The sequence below is a fragment of the Amphiprion ocellaris genome, chromosome 10 (assembly GCF_022539595.1).
Source record: "Amphiprion ocellaris isolate individual 3 ecotype Okinawa chromosome 10, ASM2253959v1, whole genome shotgun sequence".
Taxonomy (NCBI): domain Eukaryota; kingdom Metazoa; phylum Chordata; class Actinopteri; family Pomacentridae; genus Amphiprion; species Amphiprion ocellaris.
The window spans coordinates 28,582,782-28,602,855 of record NC_072775.1 but is presented as its reverse complement, the minus strand read 5'-3'; the positions used below and the strand labels follow the sequence as shown (position 1 = coordinate 28,602,855).

Here is a 20,074-nt window from a genome sequence, read left to right as displayed (position 1 = left end):
AGTCATAACTATGACACTGCTGGCAACACAATCCTTTCTTTATTTCTTTGCATCTTTCTTACTTGCCTCTGTTCTCTTTCAGTTGTTGAAACTAGGGCTGTCAAAATTAACGCGTTAACGCGGATTAATCCAGCACCATAATTAATCAGATTAATTTTTTAAAAACGCAATTAATGAATCTGCAGCGTAGAATGACTCAAAATCCCTGAAACAAGGTACTTCAGGTATTGTAAATTTTCACCGGCGCAGCTTTTCGAGTGTTTACGGCATTAGTTTATCACCTCAGGAAACACAGACCAATTAGGTACGAGTTCAGTCATCCCACATGATGCTACTCAGCCAATGAACTGGTCTCTGCATTCCTGCCTAAACATTGCAGCTGAGTTCAGAAAGCAGGTGAGGGACAGACAAGAGGAGGACGGACAAAAAGATCAACAAGAAAAGCACTTAGAGAATACAGTGCTCCGCCAAGACTGTTCATTCCTCAGTTTGTATTCAGAAATCACGGCAACATAGAATCTGATCATTTAATATAGTGTTAACCGTTCCTGCTCAGCTGTCCGACCGTGGTCAGAAAGCACAGGGGAGGTCGGTTCTCCAGGGCCGAAGTTACCTTGGTTCACTTCGGGGTTAACCCCGTTCACTTCACCAGTGGTTGTGGAAGGCAAAACACAGGAGCCGTACAGTTGCACTAACCCAGAAGCTACACTTCTTAACTCTTCTTCTCTTTACCGGCTCTCATCTTCACTCGCTCTCACTGCATTCAGGGCCACTCGGATATCTCGCTCTCTCTCGCTCTCTCTCTCTCTCTCTCTCTCACACACACACACACACACACGCTGCTTTCTCTCTCTCACAACGGAGCCACACACTCTTATAACAATAGATCGACCCACAAACTAACTAAATAAATAAATAATTACCTTGCGTGAGCACAGGCATGTGTTGTGCATGCGTACGTTATGTAGTACAGATACTGAATTGCGTGACCTAAATATGCAGTGGGTCGAGTGAATTGATTCAGGTAACTGACACAGCGTTCACTTGTCATGGTTATGGCGATGCTGTCCCGGCCGCTATATCTTGCAATGGAACATCTTTAACAAATCCGTGGATCCAGACTATAAGCTGCATCACTGCCAAAATCTAATGAGGTGGTCCTCGTGTCATTTCTGACCTTCCCTGAAAATTTCATCCAAATCCATTTGTCTGTTTTAGAGTAATGTTGCAGACGGACAGACAGATTCACAGACAGACATATGCAGATCATCACATAAACTCCGCCGTTCCTTGGCGGAGTAATAAGCAAATTGACACCAAGAGGAAAGCCACCCTGCATATGTTCACTATATTTGGCTCAACATACAGCTGTAAGCCAGCTTCTCAACTATGAATGTAATCCAAACTTAATATGGTTCCAGACTCACCAGTGAGCTCCAAATGTGTTTTGAGAATGACCCTGACACCATTCAGACCACGATTCAAAGCAGCAGGGGTATAAGGGGAGTGATGTAAGACAGAAAAAAAATGTAAGTGTTCAACTGTTTACATTTTTTGAGATTTAGGTATTGTTAAAGATGTATAGAAGTTGGTTCAGGTTGTTCAGTCATTATTTTTCACTTTATTTTCAGATGTGTATATCAAAAGTTATTTATTAGACACTAATATAACTACTAGTTTACATCAACATATATCACACTAATTCAAGTTAGACATTAGGATTTTCTGCACCTTTGCTTTAATATATTTTCTCTGACCAGATCTCTTTGAATTTTAGTTGAATACCCCTGCGCTAAACAGCATGTTGGCCCTCTTTTTGAATACAAAAAAACCCAAAGACGGAACAGTCCACCAACTTACAGTAATATGAACACTCTGCAAGAAGAAGCTTTCTTTTCACCGAAGCACAGGTGTTTAATAAACATGTTAGGTGCATATATATTCCCTTCTTTCTTGAATCTGTTGGCTCACGCAAAATGAACGCGATTAATATAGATTTACAAGAATGATATTTAATCAAGATTAATCTAAATTGATCTACAGCAACCCCAGTGATTAATCTGATTGAACTTTTTAATTGTTTGACAGCACTAATTGAAATATATCTGCTTTTCACAACCCTAAATAATAGTTGACATATAGATTTAAAGGATGTCAAATATAACACAAGACAATTAAAAGATGAATACTAAATTCTAAATATATTCACCTATCATCGAAAATGAAAACAAGCTGCTTAATACACTTCTTTTCTTGAATGCTACTACCTAGAACATTAATTGTTGGTGTCATAATGAAAACACTTCTCTTAGATTCTGCTCTAAGTTGGTATGATTGCGTCACATAATTTGTACAGATTTGTCAATGGCAAATTCATGCTGGCCAACTCCCACTCTACCACATTCCACAGTGTTCTAATGAATTCAGATCTAGGGCCTGAGGAGGCAAGTGAAGTCCACAGAACTCAGTGTTGTGGTCATGAAACCAGTTTGAGTTGACTTTTGCCTACTTTGCCTAGACATTTTATATCTAGACATTTTTTGATTGGTCTTTATCACAAAGACCAATCATTTTGTTTCTTGTCTGTTGTATGTCCTCTAGGGCTTTTGTAAATATGACAAAGTCTGCTGGGTAACAAAAATACATAAAAAATAAAATACAGCAATGCTAATTTTTGTTTGAATGTCCCTTTTCACCTCAGCTAGGCGCTTTTGGTAGCTGTAAACAAGCTTCTTACAAGCCTCTGGTTTTATCTTTGACCACACCTCTTGACAAAATTAGTATAGTTCAACTAAATTCGATGACTTTCTGACGCAGACTTGTTTGTCCATCACAGTCTACTGATTCTTGATGGGTTTAGGTCAGGACTTTGGGGAGACCAGTCTATAATTGTGATTTTAGCCCTATTTAGCCATTTGTTACTACTTTTGATATGTGTTTGGGGTCATTGTCTTGTTAGAACACCCAGCTGGGTCCAAGACCCATCCTTCTGGCTGATGATTTTAGGTTTTTCTGAGAAATGTTGAGGTAATTGACCTGTCCAGGGTGTCCCCTGCCTTCGCCCCAAGTCAGCTGGGATAGGCCCCAGCCCCCCCGCAACCCTAATGAGGATCAAGTGGTGTATAGATAATAGACGGATGTTGAGGTAATTCTACTTCTTATTGCATTTATTTTCTGTCAAGCACCAGTTCCACTGGCACCAAAACAGCCCCAGAGCATAATACTACCACCACCATGCTTACAGACAGTGGGCATGGTGTTTTTGGGGTAAGGCTGTCTCTTCTAGATAGATAGATAGATAGATAGATAGATAGATAGATAGATAGATAGATAGATAGATAGATAGATAGATAGATAGATAGATCAAACCTTTATCGATCCCACAGGGGGAAATTTACAATGTAACAGCAGCAGATGGAACAGAATAAAAAAGAGAGCAGCACACAATGCACACAGTGCATAGATATAAATATTTTCTCCTTCTAGAAGAAAAAATACAATATTTACAGCAACATTCTTATGAAATTGCACAGCACCATTATGTACATTTTTATTGCACAGTTTGTAGGTGGGTGAACTGAGCTACTGGGAGCAGGCTTGATTGTAAAGTCTGACTGCAGCAGGAAAGATGGACCTGCGGTATCTCTTCTTTACACCGTGGGTGAAGCAGTCTGTCACTGAAGGTGCTGCCCAGTGATGATACTGTTTCCTGCAGGGGGTAGGAGGTGTCCTCCATGATAGACAACAGCTTTGTCATCATCCTCCTGTCTCCCACCACCTCCACAGGATCAAGGGTCCTCTGACCTTTCTTACAAAATGCGTTGGTGTCCAGTCCAGTTTGTTGTTTAAGTGAACAATGTCCGTTCCCTGGATGTTCACTGGTGAAGGAGAAGTGTGTCTGTTCCTGCTAAAGTCCACCACCAGTTCCTTGGTTTTCACCGCATTGATCTGGAGGCAGTTCAACAGGCACCAGTCCACAAAGTCCCGGTTAAGTTCTCTGTACTCCTCCTCATCTCTGTGATGAGGCCGATGATGGCGGAGTCGTCAGAGAACTTCTGAAGATGGCAGTTTGTGGTGTGATGGGAGAAGTCTGCTGTGTAGAGGGTGAAAAGAAAGGGGGCAAGGACAGTCCCCTGCGTGGCCCTCCTACTGCAGACCACAGTGTCGGACACACAGTCCCCTGGCCTCACAAACTGTGGCCGGTTGGTAAAGTAATCCAGCAGCCGCATTGTGAGGTGAGAGTCTACTCCTGTCTGCTCCAGCTTGTCCCCCAGAAGCGCAGGCTTGATGGTGTTGAAGGCACTGGAGAAATCATAAAACATGATTCTCACAGTGCTCTTCGTCTTCTCCAGGTGAGAGAGACATCTGTGCAGGAGGTAAATCACTGCATCATCAACCCCAATGCCAGGCTGGTAGGCAAACTGCAGTGAGTCCAAACATTTTGGGAGTTGGGGCAAAATAGCTAAATTTTTGCTTCATCTAACCAGAGAACTTTCAGCCAAGGATATTTTTTTTGACCATGTGATCAGAGCAAATTCATTTAAGCCTTGAGGTGTCATTTCTAGAGGAAGGGCTTTCTTCTTGCATGGCAGCCTCTAAGTCCGTGTAGATGTAAAACACATTTGACTGTGGGCACTGACGCTTGTGCTCCAACAGCTGCTCATTCATTGCAGACCTGCTTTTTAGTGATTCTTGTTTTACTCTTGACCATCCTGACCAACTGTCACTCCGCAGCAGGTGATAGCTTTTGTTTTCTTCCTGATCATGGCAGTGACACAGCTGTGCTATACTATGCACTTCATACTAAAAAAACAATTGCTTGCACAGTTGATTTTGGGATCTGTAGCCAATTTGAAATGGCGCCAAATGACTTTCCTGGCTTGTTGAAGGCAAGGACCACAAAGCTCAACAGAGTTGTGACTGTCTCGCCACAGTGCTGGCACAAACCCTGTGATTGTTACGATTTCCCTCAGGTAAAGATAATATATAGTTCTGCTTTCCAGACTAAGTGAAATTCCTTTTTAATGAGTAGAATGTCCCTGTCTACCCAGCTTTTGCAAAGTCAGCTTTAAAGTGCACATTTGTGAATTATACCAAGGAGCTAGCCCTCTGATTTATTGCCTTCTTTTTCAGAGGAGCAAAAGTTTTGAGTACTGTATGCAGTGATGTTTCAGCCCTATCAACAAGATAGTTAATTTGAGTGATGTTAAGATAGCCGCCCTCCATTGTTTTGGGACATGGCAATAAATAAATATACACAGTAAATGATAATGGAATAATTTAGTTTCTGCATTATCAGATTAACATCTACCGTAATGGAACACAGTATTCAGGATTTTAATGAGGAAGACTGATGAGTTATTTGAAAACAAGGTGATTGTTACGGGAAGGGGTCATAGGACCCAGGTGCAGACAGAAAATGACAGACAGGTAATATATATATGAAAGAGGGGCTTTATTAAACAAGCAACTAACCAATACAGAAAGTAGGGAACTGAATTGAGGGAGAAATTAAACCAAACTGTCTACAAAAGTTAGAACTAACTAAACTAACTAACAACTAACAACTAACTAAATGTGAAAACCTACAAAACTAAAGCTGAATTAACTAAACCAGACGGAGTACTCACAAGAAGGGGGGAGCTGAAAATGTTTTGTGATTAATCACATGATTTTGTTTGATGAATCACGATCAATCGCATTGTTATGTGTAAAGTTAAATAATTTAAAAGTAGTGTGTTCTGCACTTGTATTTTAAAAATACTGCTATATGAACAGAATTGTAATCACATTTGGATTGCAAACGTGTGAAACAAATAAAATGCTTTTTAACAGCAGTATTCCCTTTACACACTATCAGTTTAAACAGTTCTTGTAAATCTCAACCTAAACATTAATGTAATTAAATCAAATAAAATCAAAGCTATTTGCCACAGCAAGAGCATTAACATTTTATCTAATTTGTTATAGAAAAACAAGTTACCCTCAGAGTCCAGAGCCATGATCATAACATTATAACAGGAACCTTCGTAGCAACAGCGAGTTAACATTTCTAAATCTGTATTCTTATTTTTTCTGAACAGGTACCAGCAGAAACATTTTTTCTTTTATCAGGGAGCAGCATAAACAGTCTATGTTCAGAAGTAGCTCTCCCTGTTAGAGGTGAAGTGGTTGAACACAAAAAAATACACAGCTGGGACTGAAAGTGCAGAAGATTTTTAGTCTATGAAATCCATGTTTGTACTTCTTTTTTTGGTCTTTTTAGGCTTTAATACATAGGACAGTGGAGACAAATGTCACAGCGAAGTAGTTAGCTATAGACTGCAGGCTGATTAATATTTTGGAAGATGTCGATCTGAGAAAGGTTAGTAGGATCGTAACAAATGACGGCACCCATGAGCCTCAGTCTGCATCACTTCAAGGTTTTTGTTGTGTGTGATGATATAAACCGGGACTATAGTCCCTGGCCCAGCGGTCATGGGTTCGAGTCTGTCCCACAGCCATTAGCTTGTCTTGTCTTAATTTATCTCTATTTCTTCCACGCGCGGCATCCAACTAGCCTGCCAAACCCTCCCTCAACTGTTAGTTTGGGTGAGACGTGATTGCGCCCATCCCAAATACTGATCAACATCCCACCCCTCCTGTGACCCATGGTTTGTCTGTATGTGTATTCAGAGCCAGTGAGCAACGGGCTTTCACAAAAATAATGTAGTGACCCTCTGTGATGAATGAGTGAGATTTTATCTCGTTCTCCGGTCGTTTATTGAACCTTCACACAGGTTACTGTAGATAGTAGCCAACACCAAAATAACTACAAAAACATTATAACTTAGCTCCAGAATTAGCCGCAGTTCCCAGCTCTCTCTTGCTTGACACACACACCAGCACGGAGCAACACACACACACACTACTGCTGACCAGGTGTGGACTGGCCATCTGGTATACCGGACACTGTCCTGGTGGGCCAGTTTCTAGCAGGGCCGGGTCAACAGGTTCCCCCGAACATCTAATCAGTAAATTGTAATCAGATTTTGAATTGAACCAGTCACTTCTATTTTACCGTCGCAACTTTTTCAGTGTTTACAGCATTGGTTATCAGCTCAGGAAACACACAGACCAATTACGTACGAGTTCAGACATCCCACATGATGCTACTCAGCCAATGAAATCTCTGCATTGCAGCCGCTAAAGTTTAGCAGCTAAACATCGAAGCTCTACATTCAGAAAACAGTTGAGAGGTGAGGGAAAGAGGAGAGGAGGACAGACAAAATAGAAAGACAAATAACGTGACATCAAGAAGAAAGTAGCCCTGCACATGCTGACTATGTTCAGCTAAACAAACAGCTGCGAGGCAGCTTTCTCAATGATGAACATAATCAAAACAAAATATGGTTCCAGACTCACTAATGAGCTTCAAATGTGTTTGAGAATGACCCTGACACCATTCAGGCCACAATTCAAAATACTGGCAGGCCAAGCTGCAGCTCAGTTCTCCCATTAAGCAGCAGGGATATAAGGGGAGTGATGTAAAACCATAGACTACATATAAAGATGGACATAGCTACCGTGACGTCACCTGTTGGTTTCTGCACTGAGAAAATGAAGCCCGGATTTTGCTACTTCCTGGTTGACATCTTGGAGCCAGAGATGAAAAAGATTCTCAGAGGGCGGAGCCAGAGAGCAGTGATTGATCAGACTGACTGAGAGCTGAGAACCCTCCGTCCCGCCCACATTTACCGTCTTCTGCTGTTTACCGATGCTGCTGGTAACAATGTTAGGCCCCAAATGTGGAGCTAAACTCTACAGGTAAGTGTTAAAGTCATATTTGTAACTACTTGTACTTTTCTCTACATCTGGACAATATCACATATAAAGCAGTCACCCACATTACTGTAGCTGAAGTTACTGCAAGTTAACATCAGACTGTAACCTCTGATGTAAACATGTTCTAACGTCGTATTGTAAAGTTGTTCTGTAAATCTCAAGTTACGTTTCCAAACTTTATGTTCACACTGATGCTAAATCAGGTTCGTCAGCGTCATAAATTAGTAAACTGTTAGCTGTGGCTAAGTGTCCTTCAGGTCACAGCTGATCAATCGTAACGGATTGATAACTGCTGTCTTGAGGTGCAGTTCATTAATGATCAGCAGATAGAAATTAATCCACGTTAATGTTCCTCCACAGAACTCTGTTACTGATGGATGTTGATTTCTCAGTTCAATAAATGAAGAACAATTCAGTTCTGAGTTAATATCTCTGTTCTTTGGCTCAGACTGTTTTAACAGCTTCTGTTTATTTCACTGAGAAAAACTTCTGTTGAAATTATTTTTTCAGAAACAGTAACAGAGGTCTACCCTCCGTCACACTCGACCACAGAGGAGACTGATAGTTGCCTTCTGCTGCTATTAATGCAGAACAGAACAGATTCTTTTCTCTACAACAGTGTATGATCAGATAACTGTGTGGAGCTCATGCTAATGCTAATTATACATTAGAATAAAAAAGAATAAACCTTATTGTCCATCTGAGGCAGTATAATGTTCTTTGACCTCAACCAGGAAAACAAACACTCCCATAAGATTAAAAAATACAACAAACACTGTGTTGTGTTCCATTCATATCCTGATGTGTTCACTCTGATGTTTAATGTTCCAGCAGTTGGAATTAAAGAACCTTGTAGATCGTTTCCTCACTGTTAGTGTCTTTTCCTTCCAGCCTTGGTCTGGATCATTGGGACTATCTAGTCTGATGCAGACTGAGAGCTACAGAGAACATGAACATCCAGCTGTGGTTGTCTGAGGTGAAGAGTCTTTTCTTCTCCTTCATCACTGAGAGGAAGAGCAGCACTGATGTCCTCATCATCCTTCCAGTAATAACAACGTTGCAGATTCAGCTCCTCTTCATAATACATCTTGTCTTGTGACTTGTCTTATTCAGTATTTACACTCCACTGTCAGCAACACATTATTTATTTCATACATTTATTACATGTGTTCACACATCTTAGGGAATAATGAAGCTGTTGCCCTGAATGTGTTGATGTTTTAATACAGCATACCTGCTATTAATAACATGGACTTTGTTGTATTTTTGCTCCAACAGCAGAGGTGAAGTTAAAGGTGATAAATAGAACCTGTGAATACTAAGAACAGAGAGTAATAAACAGCTGAAACAGCTGGTCTGTCCTTCTGTAAGTGAAAGCTAAACAGAAAGTGGTTCACTGAGGATGTCGTCCATTCAGTCTCCTTCTTCACAACCAGATGATGTTTTCCTTCTGTTGGCTTCACTCAGAAGATCCTCACAGTGAAAATGAGACACCTGAGATGAAGACAGATGTCACAGTATCAGCATCAACAGCAGAGGTTCATTTGAAAGTATTCCTGGAAAGATTTCTTGTTTAATATAGTTTATCAGCACTGAATGACAGAAAGGCCTGTAGTCAGTTTAGCTTTAGAGGAGGAGATTTTATTATCCAGTTTATCTGTGCTGTAATTTAAATGTAATAACTGTAGTGTTCATCATTACTTTGGTTATACTCTGGAAGTTTATTTTTCCAGTCTACACTGCAGGAATAAGTACTACAACATGCAAATCAATCATTAACCAAGTTGACTATTAGAGAGTAGATTTACTCTTGTATTCAGTTTAACTTAAAAGACTCAACAGATATTCAGGACTACTGATAACACAGAACCTTAACGTTACTGTTTTAATCACATTTAGGTTTTTTTTAAACATTACAGTAATATGAATCAGCGTCTTCACTAACAGTTTTATTAACTAAATGTACGACATTACACTAACACAACTCATTTCAGCTGTTTACATAAAACACAACACAAACATCGTTAGCTTAATGCTGCTACATTAACTTTAATCAGGCTGCAACTGAGCAGCTAGTTCGGTTAGCATCACTAATTCACATTAAAGCCAATATTTACTGGATGCTAACTCTCTTCTCTGGTCAACACACACAGAAATAAACTCCCCCAACATCTGGAGTGCATAGCACATGCTATATCTGACACTAAAGTTGCATATAAAGTGAATTAAAACTGGCACCGATAAGAAAATAAACATTTACCTACTGAACTATTAGAGTCCTTTCAGTGTTTGCTGGTAGAATTAGCCGAAGGTAGAAAATTGGTTCAAACAAGCCAATGGGCAGAAAAACTATCTGTGGAAAATGTTCTGCTGCTTCACCTATAAATAAACTTAACAGTTATCATATCAGAATTAATCCAAACAGGAATAGAGTTTACGATGAATGAGCGTCTCGGCTACCTCCTCCATAGGACCTGTCAATCATTCCAGACCAGGCTGTCAATCAAGTAACCACCGCCCCCTGGCTCCGCAAAACTTTAACGCTCTATTTAAAATTCAGTATTGATTTATTGTAAGATCGGTCACCTGATCTCTTGTTTAGACCATGAAAGCTAACGAAAAAAAAATCCTGAGCCATAGAAAAGCAGTCTATCAAGTTTTAGTTTTTCCCGTGTTGAACTGGGGTCTATGGAGCCAGAGCTTTTTGGAGCCAGTCCCTGGTGGACGGTGTGATATTGCAAGTTTTTGACACTTCCGGGTAGGCTTCATTTTTGGAGCCAGGCACTACATCCATCTTTATATAGTCTATGTGTAAAACATCAAAAAATTGTAAAAATGTTCAATTGTTCAAATTTTTTAACATTTATGTATTGTTAAAGATGAATACAAATTAGTTCTGGTTTTTTAGTCATTATTTTTTGAAGTTCTGCACTTTATTTTAAGATGTCAATCCATGTCAAAATTTTGACAGTTATCATTCTGGTGAGGAGTGATCTTTATTGTGGAGGTGTAGAGAGAGAGTGAGACAGAGGAAGGTCATATTCACAATAGTGGTGAAGAATCCTAAAACTCCCCCAAAGCAGCTTATTTCATTTTTCTCTGATTAGATAAGACTAGTTAAAATAGTGGCATAATATCTTAAACCAAAGGTCACTTAGACATCAGTCATCAAAAGGCTTAAGGAGTTTCCTGAGATACATCATTACCTGCTCATGCGGCCAAAGGGTAAGCACTGAACCTGGCACTTGTAGGACCAAACTTGGCCAATAGTTTCCCCACAGAGGAAGATCTCCCACTGGCAGAAAGGTCAGCCACTGCCCATGTTCATAGAGATGTATTCCCAGTTAAAACTGCAGCACTTGAAATAATTCCATTTACTATGCAAAAGAACAGTAAGATCTGTAGGCTTGATCCTATGTTAGATGAAATCATCATATAAGTACACTATGTAGATCTATAATGCCCAAGGACACCAAACACCTTTGCATGTTGTTCAAAGATGTTCACATTTCAAATCTCATTTATACACATCCAACAAAGCCTTGGACACACTGTGTAACCATAGGCTCCCAGAGTTCAGTAAGAATTATCAAGTTGCAAGGAGAAACTCAGTAGCCATGAGGGTAATCTCAAAGGGTATGGTGTGTCAACATGTGAGAGGCATGCAAGCAAAAGATAGCAGACTGGCCTGAGGAAACAGTCCTAACCTCCCTCTTTTTTCCAATGTTGCTTTATATTATTTTGACCTGACAATAGTGAGACAAGGAAGAAGTGAGACCAATCAAACCAAACAATTAATAAAATATATATAATATATAAATATACTAAAGCTAGACTAACACAATGGGGATACTCTCAGTACAGGGGACTCATTCTCAAGAGAGACCTGTCCTTAAAAAACTTAACAAGACAACATTGACTCACTGACAAACAACACTAAGGGACCTATACTAGACAATATAACAATACAATATAACACTGTGTTTCACACAAACAAGGTCATGACAAAACACCAACATAGACATCAAAATGGATGTGCAAAGCGCCAAGCAATGAAGTTAAAATGTAAAAACACTAAGAACAAGAACAAGTCCTAAAAGTTGATATTTCCATAGTGTTTAAAAGGCGTTTGAAGTCCACCAGGGGAATCAAGTGGGACAGCTTCAGACTCTGCTGTAGTGAGTTCCAGGCTGAGGGAGGAAAGTAAGAAAATGCTGTCTTACCGAGCTCTGTGCGGACTGAGGGGACGGTGAAAGTAATGAATGAATGAACAGACGCATTTATGTTTTGACCCACGTTGTTGACATAAATAGTAAAGAGAGTGGGTCCTAAGACAGAACCTTGTGGCACACCTTTTGTAATGCCAAGAAAGCTGGAGGAGACCACAGAGCTGCACACATTGCTTACGATCGGTGAGATAATTTGAGAACCAGCCAACAGCTGGATCTGATATGCCTATATCTGACAGCCTCCACTATAAAATATCATGGTCAATGGCATCAAAAGCCTTGGACAAATCAATGAAGAGTGCCGCACAGTAGTTCTTGGCATCCAAGGCTTCCACAACATCATTTAAAGCTTTCATTGATGCAGTTACTGTACTGTGCTGCTTCCTAAAACCAGACTGATGAGGAGATAAGATACCATTTAAAGTCAAGAACTCCTTGATCTGATCATTCACCAGTCTTTCAAGAACCTTAGCCAAGATACAGAGTTTGGAAATGGGTCTGTAGTTGTTTAACTGTGTAAGATCACCGCCTTTCAGTAGAGGGAGTACAAAAGCAGATTTTCAAACATCAGGAATAGCATTGTTTTGGACAGAAAGACTGAAAATATGTGATACTGGTTCAGCTATGATATTTGCTGCCAGGCACAAAAAGTAAGGTGGGAGGTTGTGAGGACCTGCAGATTTAAGCCTTCCAAACCTCTCTGACAGAGAAAGGTGTGAAGGTAAAAGTCTTTCTGCCTGAGGCATGACTTGTAGGGGGAAATTTATCTGATTTACCATCAGATACTGTGTCAAAGTGCTGCTACTCACACTAGAGTATGAATGCGTGTGAATGTTGGTGGTGGTCGGAGGGGCCGTAGGCGCGGATTGGCAGCCACACTTCCGTCAGTCTGCCCCAGGGCAGCTGTGGCTACAAATGTAGTTTACCACCACCGAGTAAGAATGTGTGAGTGAATGAATAACAGATTCATTGTGAAGCACTTTGAGTGCCTTGAAAAGCGCTATATAAATCTAATCCATGATAATCCATTATAAACAAGGAGCAGGACGCAACAAAGTGTTTATTAAAACAATGAAGTATCTCAGATTTATCTGACACAGAGACAGAGTCAACAATTAATTGAGGAGGTAGCTCCGAAGAGCGAGAGTTAGCAGAGAGAGACTTTATAGTTTGCCAGAATGTCCTAGGATCATTTAGACCATTTGTGGTCTGAGATGGATAATAATCACATTTTGCTTTTTTAATGAAAGCAGTACAACGATTATGCAATTGTCGGAAGTGTAGCCAGTCAGCCTCAGTATCAGACTTTCTCGAACTGCCCAGATCCGATTCCTCTTGTGTAAGAGGCTTGGAACAGAAGTGAACCGGGGGCTTTCACATCCTTTCACCCTAAACCCGTGAAAAGGAGCATGTTTGTCTATAAAATGACTAAAATTATAACAATATTTCCAAACAAGATGAATGTCATCGATCAATAAAATATGACCCCAGTTAAAATGAAATAAATCATGAAGAAGTGCTTGTTCACTAAAGTGCTTAAGATTTCTCTTATTAAAGATACGGGGTCTCCTTGACTGCCCCGACCACACAATGATCACTGAGATCATTAGCAAAAACCCCTATTGCTGAATATTTATGTGGCATATTAGTTATTGAAAGATCAAGAGAAGATTTGTCTGGATATTTTGGGTTAAGACGAGTGGGATTTTCAATTAACTGTGTGAAATTCAAAGATATACGATGGTGCTTTGAAATCATCAGATATGTGTGAAAGCCAGTCCTAATTGAAATCACCTGCCAGGATGATTTCCTTAAAGTCTAATTGAGCTAAGTGTTGTACTAAGGAGGATAAAGTGCCAGCGGTAGCAGATGGAGGCCTATAGCAGCCAACAACAGTTATAAACTGACCACCAGATAAATCAAGCCGTAGTGCGAAAATTTCAAACTGCTTAAGAGCAGATGTGGAGAGCAAAACTTGTGTAGGAAGACCAGATTTAACATAAATTGCTACACCACCGCCTTTCCTTGAACCGTCTGAGTGATAAATATTAAACCCATCAATTGCATCTCTATCTAATATAGATTTGAAGAGCCAGGTCTCAGAAATGACAATAACATCAGCCCCAGTTGAACAAGCCCAGATACGCAACATGTCCATTTTAGGAAGCATGTTGCAGGCATTTATATGCAAGATATGTAACTCAGATTCTTAAAATCAGCTGGTGTACGACATGTAGTCAAAGGACCAGGATTAGGCTGGATACCAGACAGCAGTAGAAGCATAATTACCAAACATTTCCGAGTGATTTTTATGACAGACAAATTACTACAAGAGTTAGTCTTAAGGCAAAGGGTCTTGCTGAAGATCATCTGAGAAGAAGCAACACCATGAGAACAGCAGTATTGCATAACCCACAGGCAATACAGACGACAATGAGAGTCAGTTTGAGCAATATTTGCATGCAGGGACCTTCTATTGTGCCAACTTGTTTGTGAGGATGTTACACAACTTGTAGTTATCAATTGTGGATGTAGGACATCCGGATTGCCAATAGCATAGCCCCTGAGATACAATGCCATGACAAGGCAGAAAACTGAAGGGAAAATCATGACAGCAGCAGGAGAAAATAACCTCTCATGGCTATTACCTGTTGTGGACTGCAGGGATATTGATTTGCATCCTGACATGACTTATGAAGAGGTTTAGGCTGTAGCTTACTCGAAATGATAGCAGGCAGGCAGGCAGGCAGGCAGGGAAGACCAACAGGACAGCTACAGCAGTGGCAGCAGTGGCAGCAGCAGCAGTGATAGTGGCAGTAGAGGCACAGGCTGTGGGCCTGAGATCCAGGCTGCCAGCAGTGGATGGCTACAGCTGAAGCCTGGGTCTGGTGGCAGCTGATGGTAGCTGGCATGGTGGTAAATATCCACAGCTGAAGCCTGGGTCTGGTGGCAGCTGATGGTAGCTGGCATGGTGGTAGATGTCCACAGCTGAAGCCTGGGTCTGGTGGTAGCTAGTGGTAGTTGGTGGTAGCTGGCCTGGTGGTAGATGTCCACTGCTGAAGCCTGGGTTTGGTGGCAGGGCTCCAGACTGCAACTAAGTGGTTGCATTTTGCGACTAAAATGCGAGTAAATTTTTCATCTACTCGCACATGTGCGACCAGTAAATTTACAGATTTTTTTTTTATTATTGAATATTTTTTGTTGCTGACAAACTTCTGCTCCACACTTCAGCCCAGTAGTTGACAGTCATGCATAAATGAACTGGTTTGCCAACTGACATTAACTCCAAAAAAAGAACAAAGGAGACGAACACCGAAGAAGAAGAAGGCGGCCCAATGTGTGAGAGCAGGGGGGTGAATGACCACTGTGACTGGCTTATGTGTGACAAGAGGTGGGTCTTGGGGTTATCGTGCAAATCCACAAGTTTCATATAACTCCTGTAAGCAATGAACAATGACGAAGAGGACTATCAGTTCTTACTTTCTCCCATAGACTGTATATAAAGGTGGACTTAGCTACCATGACGTCACCCGTTGGTTTCTGCACTGAGAAAATATATATCAATATATAGGCAAAGTTACATGTTTCTTCCATATTGTCATTCTGTTGAAAGTTAACGTATGACGGTTATTTTGTAACATACATTGCATACATGATTTTAAAATGCACACTAAACTACGAAAGTGATGATAATTCAACACACATTACAATGAATCTCGTGTTTATTAAAACACATTATGGCAAGTGCTATAATACCAATACAAGTGAAAAAATATCGCATTACTGTCCTTAAAGCAACAAAAGAAATAAATCCTTTTCATCCTTGTTGTAAATACCAGCCACCACTTACCATGATACGCACACCTGCTATGTTGTATGACATCCTCCATTAATGATATCTCTTGGTTGCTAGTAGTACATCTTCTATCAACTATCCCAGCTCCGACTACCGTGACAGGTGGGACAACTGTTATGAATCACAGCAGTCACACTATTTCAAAAACAACAAAAATAACTTAGCTACCTACCATTGTCAAAGATGTGTGATAAATGTAAAAATACCTGCAAGACTGTCCTTTTCTTCTTCTACTATGTAAATTGAATGCAAAGCTCTATCTGTCCAGAGAGCAGAGCTGAATGATTAAATGACGCTCTACCTGAAGCCCTGCCTTAATGAGGACTGACAGACTGCATTTTCATTATCAGTGAGACACTAAAGCAGTGTGGTGACATATAAATGCCAGTATACATGCATGCATTTGTGACATTGTGGAATTATGCTGTGTTTTCAAGTTTAAATTGTAATTTAAAGAAAGTCTGTCATGTGCTTTCATAATACATGGTGATTTTTTTTCCCAAAAGAACACTGACATACTGCACCCACATGCTGTATTTGATAAAAACAATAAATATTGAAAACAGGGTTATAGGACCAACCCAACTTTAAGTTTTATGCTACATCAAAGTGATCATTCTCCTCTGACTTCTCTCATCAACTTCATGTTTCAGTTTACAGAGTTGCTGCTCTGCCATTCTGAGTATAATCCAGAAATCTTTGTGATGAAAAATGAAGGCAATCAGTTCTTTCAGAAATACTGTTTATCAGCTCAGGCGACTCCAAGGAACACCACTACTATGATCAGACTGAGATCACATTGTTTACCATTGCGATATTTGATGTGATCATTTACTGAAGTTCCTAACTGATGGATCTGTGGGATTTTATGCACTGTTAACCAGGTTTACAAGTCTTTCTATTTAAGTGCTTGGTTGTCATTTTGGTTGTGATTATATTTAAGGGCTGCTCTGGATATTTGCAATAATTCAAGCTGTTCCATTAAACACCAGTCACTGAGGCGTAATGCTGCCAACTATGTTTTTTTGCTCTGCAGGTGCAGCAGGCGATCCAGTCTCTGATTGACAAGCACCAGAAGATCCCTGGGAACATCCTGAGAGCATTGTTGGAGAGATTCCACACCAAACATAAAGATCATTTACAATAGCAGTACAACAACAGCGACAAATTATCCAGTTTGCTCGGAGGGGTGTGGTATGCGAAGATGTCGTGGTCTAACAAGCTGGACTATTTGCACAGCTTTAGTCACTGCTCCCCAAAAAACAGTGACTGCAGCTAAAGTTCATTTTACATACATGTTTTTTTGTATTGCATATTTCTAAGATGTACACTGTGTTCCAAATTATTATGCAAGAAGGATTTCAGTTAAATAAACATTCGGTTTTATGTTTTTTAATGAAATTTTTTGCTTGTGTTGTTTCTCCTCTCTGTTTAAAACACTGACATCAATTTCAGACAGGTTTGAGAATTAATTTGGCAGGTGAGCCTAATTAAAGGGAAACTACTTAAGGAGGTTGTTTCACGTTATGAAGTAAGTCATGGGTTTCGTGCAGTATGGGGAGAAAGAAAGACCTTTCTGCAGATGAAAAGCGTGAAATATTGCTATGCCTTGCAAAAGGTATGAAAACACTGGAAATTCCACAAAAACTTAAGAGAGCTCTTCGTACCTTGAAAAGGTATGTGTTTGATTCTGAGCGCAGATGGGTTCATTCAGATAATGGTGTATTAGGGAAGATTTCTGTCAAGCAAATACAACCTATGCAACTCTGTTGAGCATAATAATTTGGAACACTGTATATTGAGTTATTAAAAAAAATACTGTTGTCTGTGAAACTGTTGAGCATAATAATTTGGAACACTGTATATTGAGTTATTAAAAAAAATACTGTTGTCATCATCTGAAGTTTTATTTAATAAAATCCTGATTATAATATGATTGTTGAGGCTTTTAAAACAATCGTACCGACTGTCATTTGTATTGACTTCTTAGGAAACATGAACAAAAACAGCATATGCATAATCATTTGGAACACAGTGTATATACACAGACTATTATTTCACTTGCTCATTCCCAAGAATAATCTGTTTAAAGCTAGACTTCCTAAAGTGGCTTTGAACTTTACAATAGTTATACCTCAGATAGAATGTAAAGGAAAACAGATTATTTTCAATGCACAATATTTCCTTGTGACATCAGATATAAGTGGTCATAGCTATTCTGAGAAAATATATGGGATATAGGCAATTAATGTAATCAAAATTTTGATTACAAGTGCATTGACATCAGCAAGATATTCATGATGTTAGTTAATCGTTCTTGTTGAATAGGTCATTCCTATGAATTACAGTGACTATACAGACAGTTGCTTGTAATGTAATGGCACTCTGAACTCCCAATTCTTCATCATCAGTTTCACTTGAGTGAAAGCAAATAGTGGAACACAGTAATTCCTTGGATTGAGTGATGAGATTTTTTTTTTATATAGGAGATACATGTGAAGTATTTCAAGGGTTGTTATTGTTAATGTTCACTCTTACCAGAGGAATTATTAATGGCATATCCAGGTATACTTAAATCAATAGGTAAATTCAGATTCCACATCTGTGAGGACTCTGAGCTCTTTTGGGGTTTGCAGCATCATAACACTGACAAACCTTGATTCTTACTTCTAACTATACTATCTTTTAATATTTGAATTCTGTTTCTTTACTGTTGGGCTCAGAAGCAACAGAAAATAGCTTATTCCTTTAGCTTGTTAAAACAATAGTAATCAGCAAATGCAGGAACTATGAAGATTTCAATTCATCCATCCATTGTCTATACACCGCTTAATCCTCATGAGGAGAGAGAACATCCCAAATCTATACATAGAAAGATCCCAGGCCCAGGGGTTTCAATTCAATTTTATTTTATTTATATAGCGTTAATTCAGAGCATGTCATCTCATAGTACTTCACATTGTAAGGTGAAGACCTTATGAATATTAAACAAAGAACAGAGAACCCAACAATCCAAAACAGCCTTTGGATTTCCTATGAGCAGGCAGTCGTAGTTGTAATTGAGCTAACAAGTCATATGAAATTCATAGCCTGGCTTACAATGTTCATTTTACACTACTTGTTTTTCAACAATAGCTTTTATATTTAATAATCATCCATCCATCATCTATACACCGCTTAATCCTCACTAGGGTCGCGCGGGGGGCTGGAGCCTATCCCAGCTGACTCGGGCGAAGGCAGGGGACACCCTGGACAGGTCACCAGTCTGTCGCAGGGCCACATACAAAGACAAACAAGCACTCTCACATTCACACCTACGGGCAATTTAGAATAATCAATTAACCTCAGCATATTTTTGGACTGTGGGAGGAAGCCGGAGAACCCGGAGAGAACCCACGCATGCACAGGGAGAACATGCAAACTCCATGCAGAAAGATCCCGGGAAAGCCGGGACGCGAACCAGGGACCTTCTTGCTGCAAGGCGAAAGTGCTAACCACTACGACACTGTGCAGCCCATTTAATAATCATTTGTGTATATACAGAAAAAACAACTACAAGAAACAAAAGAAACACATCAAAAAAACAAACTGTAAAGGGCTCCTCTCTTACAACAAAGTCAACCGTCAGTCAGCTCTCCACCAAATCCACATCCCTCACATATTTTACAAAGGGTCTCTAAAGTTCCCCATATGCTCTTTATTCACCTTCATCACATAAGCCATTACTTCAGCTTGACATAATTTGTCTCATCCAGTTTACAATAGTTGGTCCATGAGTCTTTTTCCAGAACAGAGGTTCATTAATATGTTCTTTTTTCTTGTGTTGCATGTCTTGTGTTCTTTTGGATATAGGCCAAGTAGAAACAATTTAGGGTCAAATGAAATTCTTTGTGAAATTGTTTTCTCACATTTAGCTCTGACCTCTTCCTAAAATATTTTAATCTTTCTGCACTGCCAAACACAGTGAAACAGTGTTCCTTTAACCTCTGCATGCATTTAGTGCATGTATCTGGTATATTTTTATTGAACTGATTTAGCTTTGCTGGAGTTACGTGTGGTCACATTAGCCAGTCATAATTAATTAGTCTTAGCCTTATGTTTATTGTATGTGTGGTGTTGCACAGGCAGATTTCTATTCCCCTGCTGAAAATTCAGTTTCCAGATC

General features: G+C 39.8%; 1 protein-coding gene and 1 long non-coding RNA gene across 3 annotated transcripts in view; both read left to right on the top strand.

The window, feature by feature from the left end:
* tmem68 (transmembrane protein 68) overlaps nt 1-17,845 on the top strand; it is a 62,599-nt gene extending 44,754 nt beyond the window's left edge. For both annotated transcript variants that reach the window (XM_023284494.3, XM_055014098.1), the window contains one exon: nt 16,946-17,845. In XM_023284494.3, the coding sequence (XP_023140262.1) occupies nt 16,946-17,056 (111 nt within the window). In that variant the 3' untranslated portion in view covers nt 17,057-17,845. The remainder of the gene's footprint in view (nt 1-16,945) is intronic.
* Nucleotides 6-9,177, top strand: LOC129349788 (uncharacterized). Its single transcript, XR_008602909.1, has 2 exons — nt 6-7,806; nt 8,716-9,177. It is a non-coding gene; the product is annotated as an uncharacterized LOC129349788 (long non-coding RNA).
* Nucleotides 17,846-20,074: the final 2,229 nt, after the last annotated feature.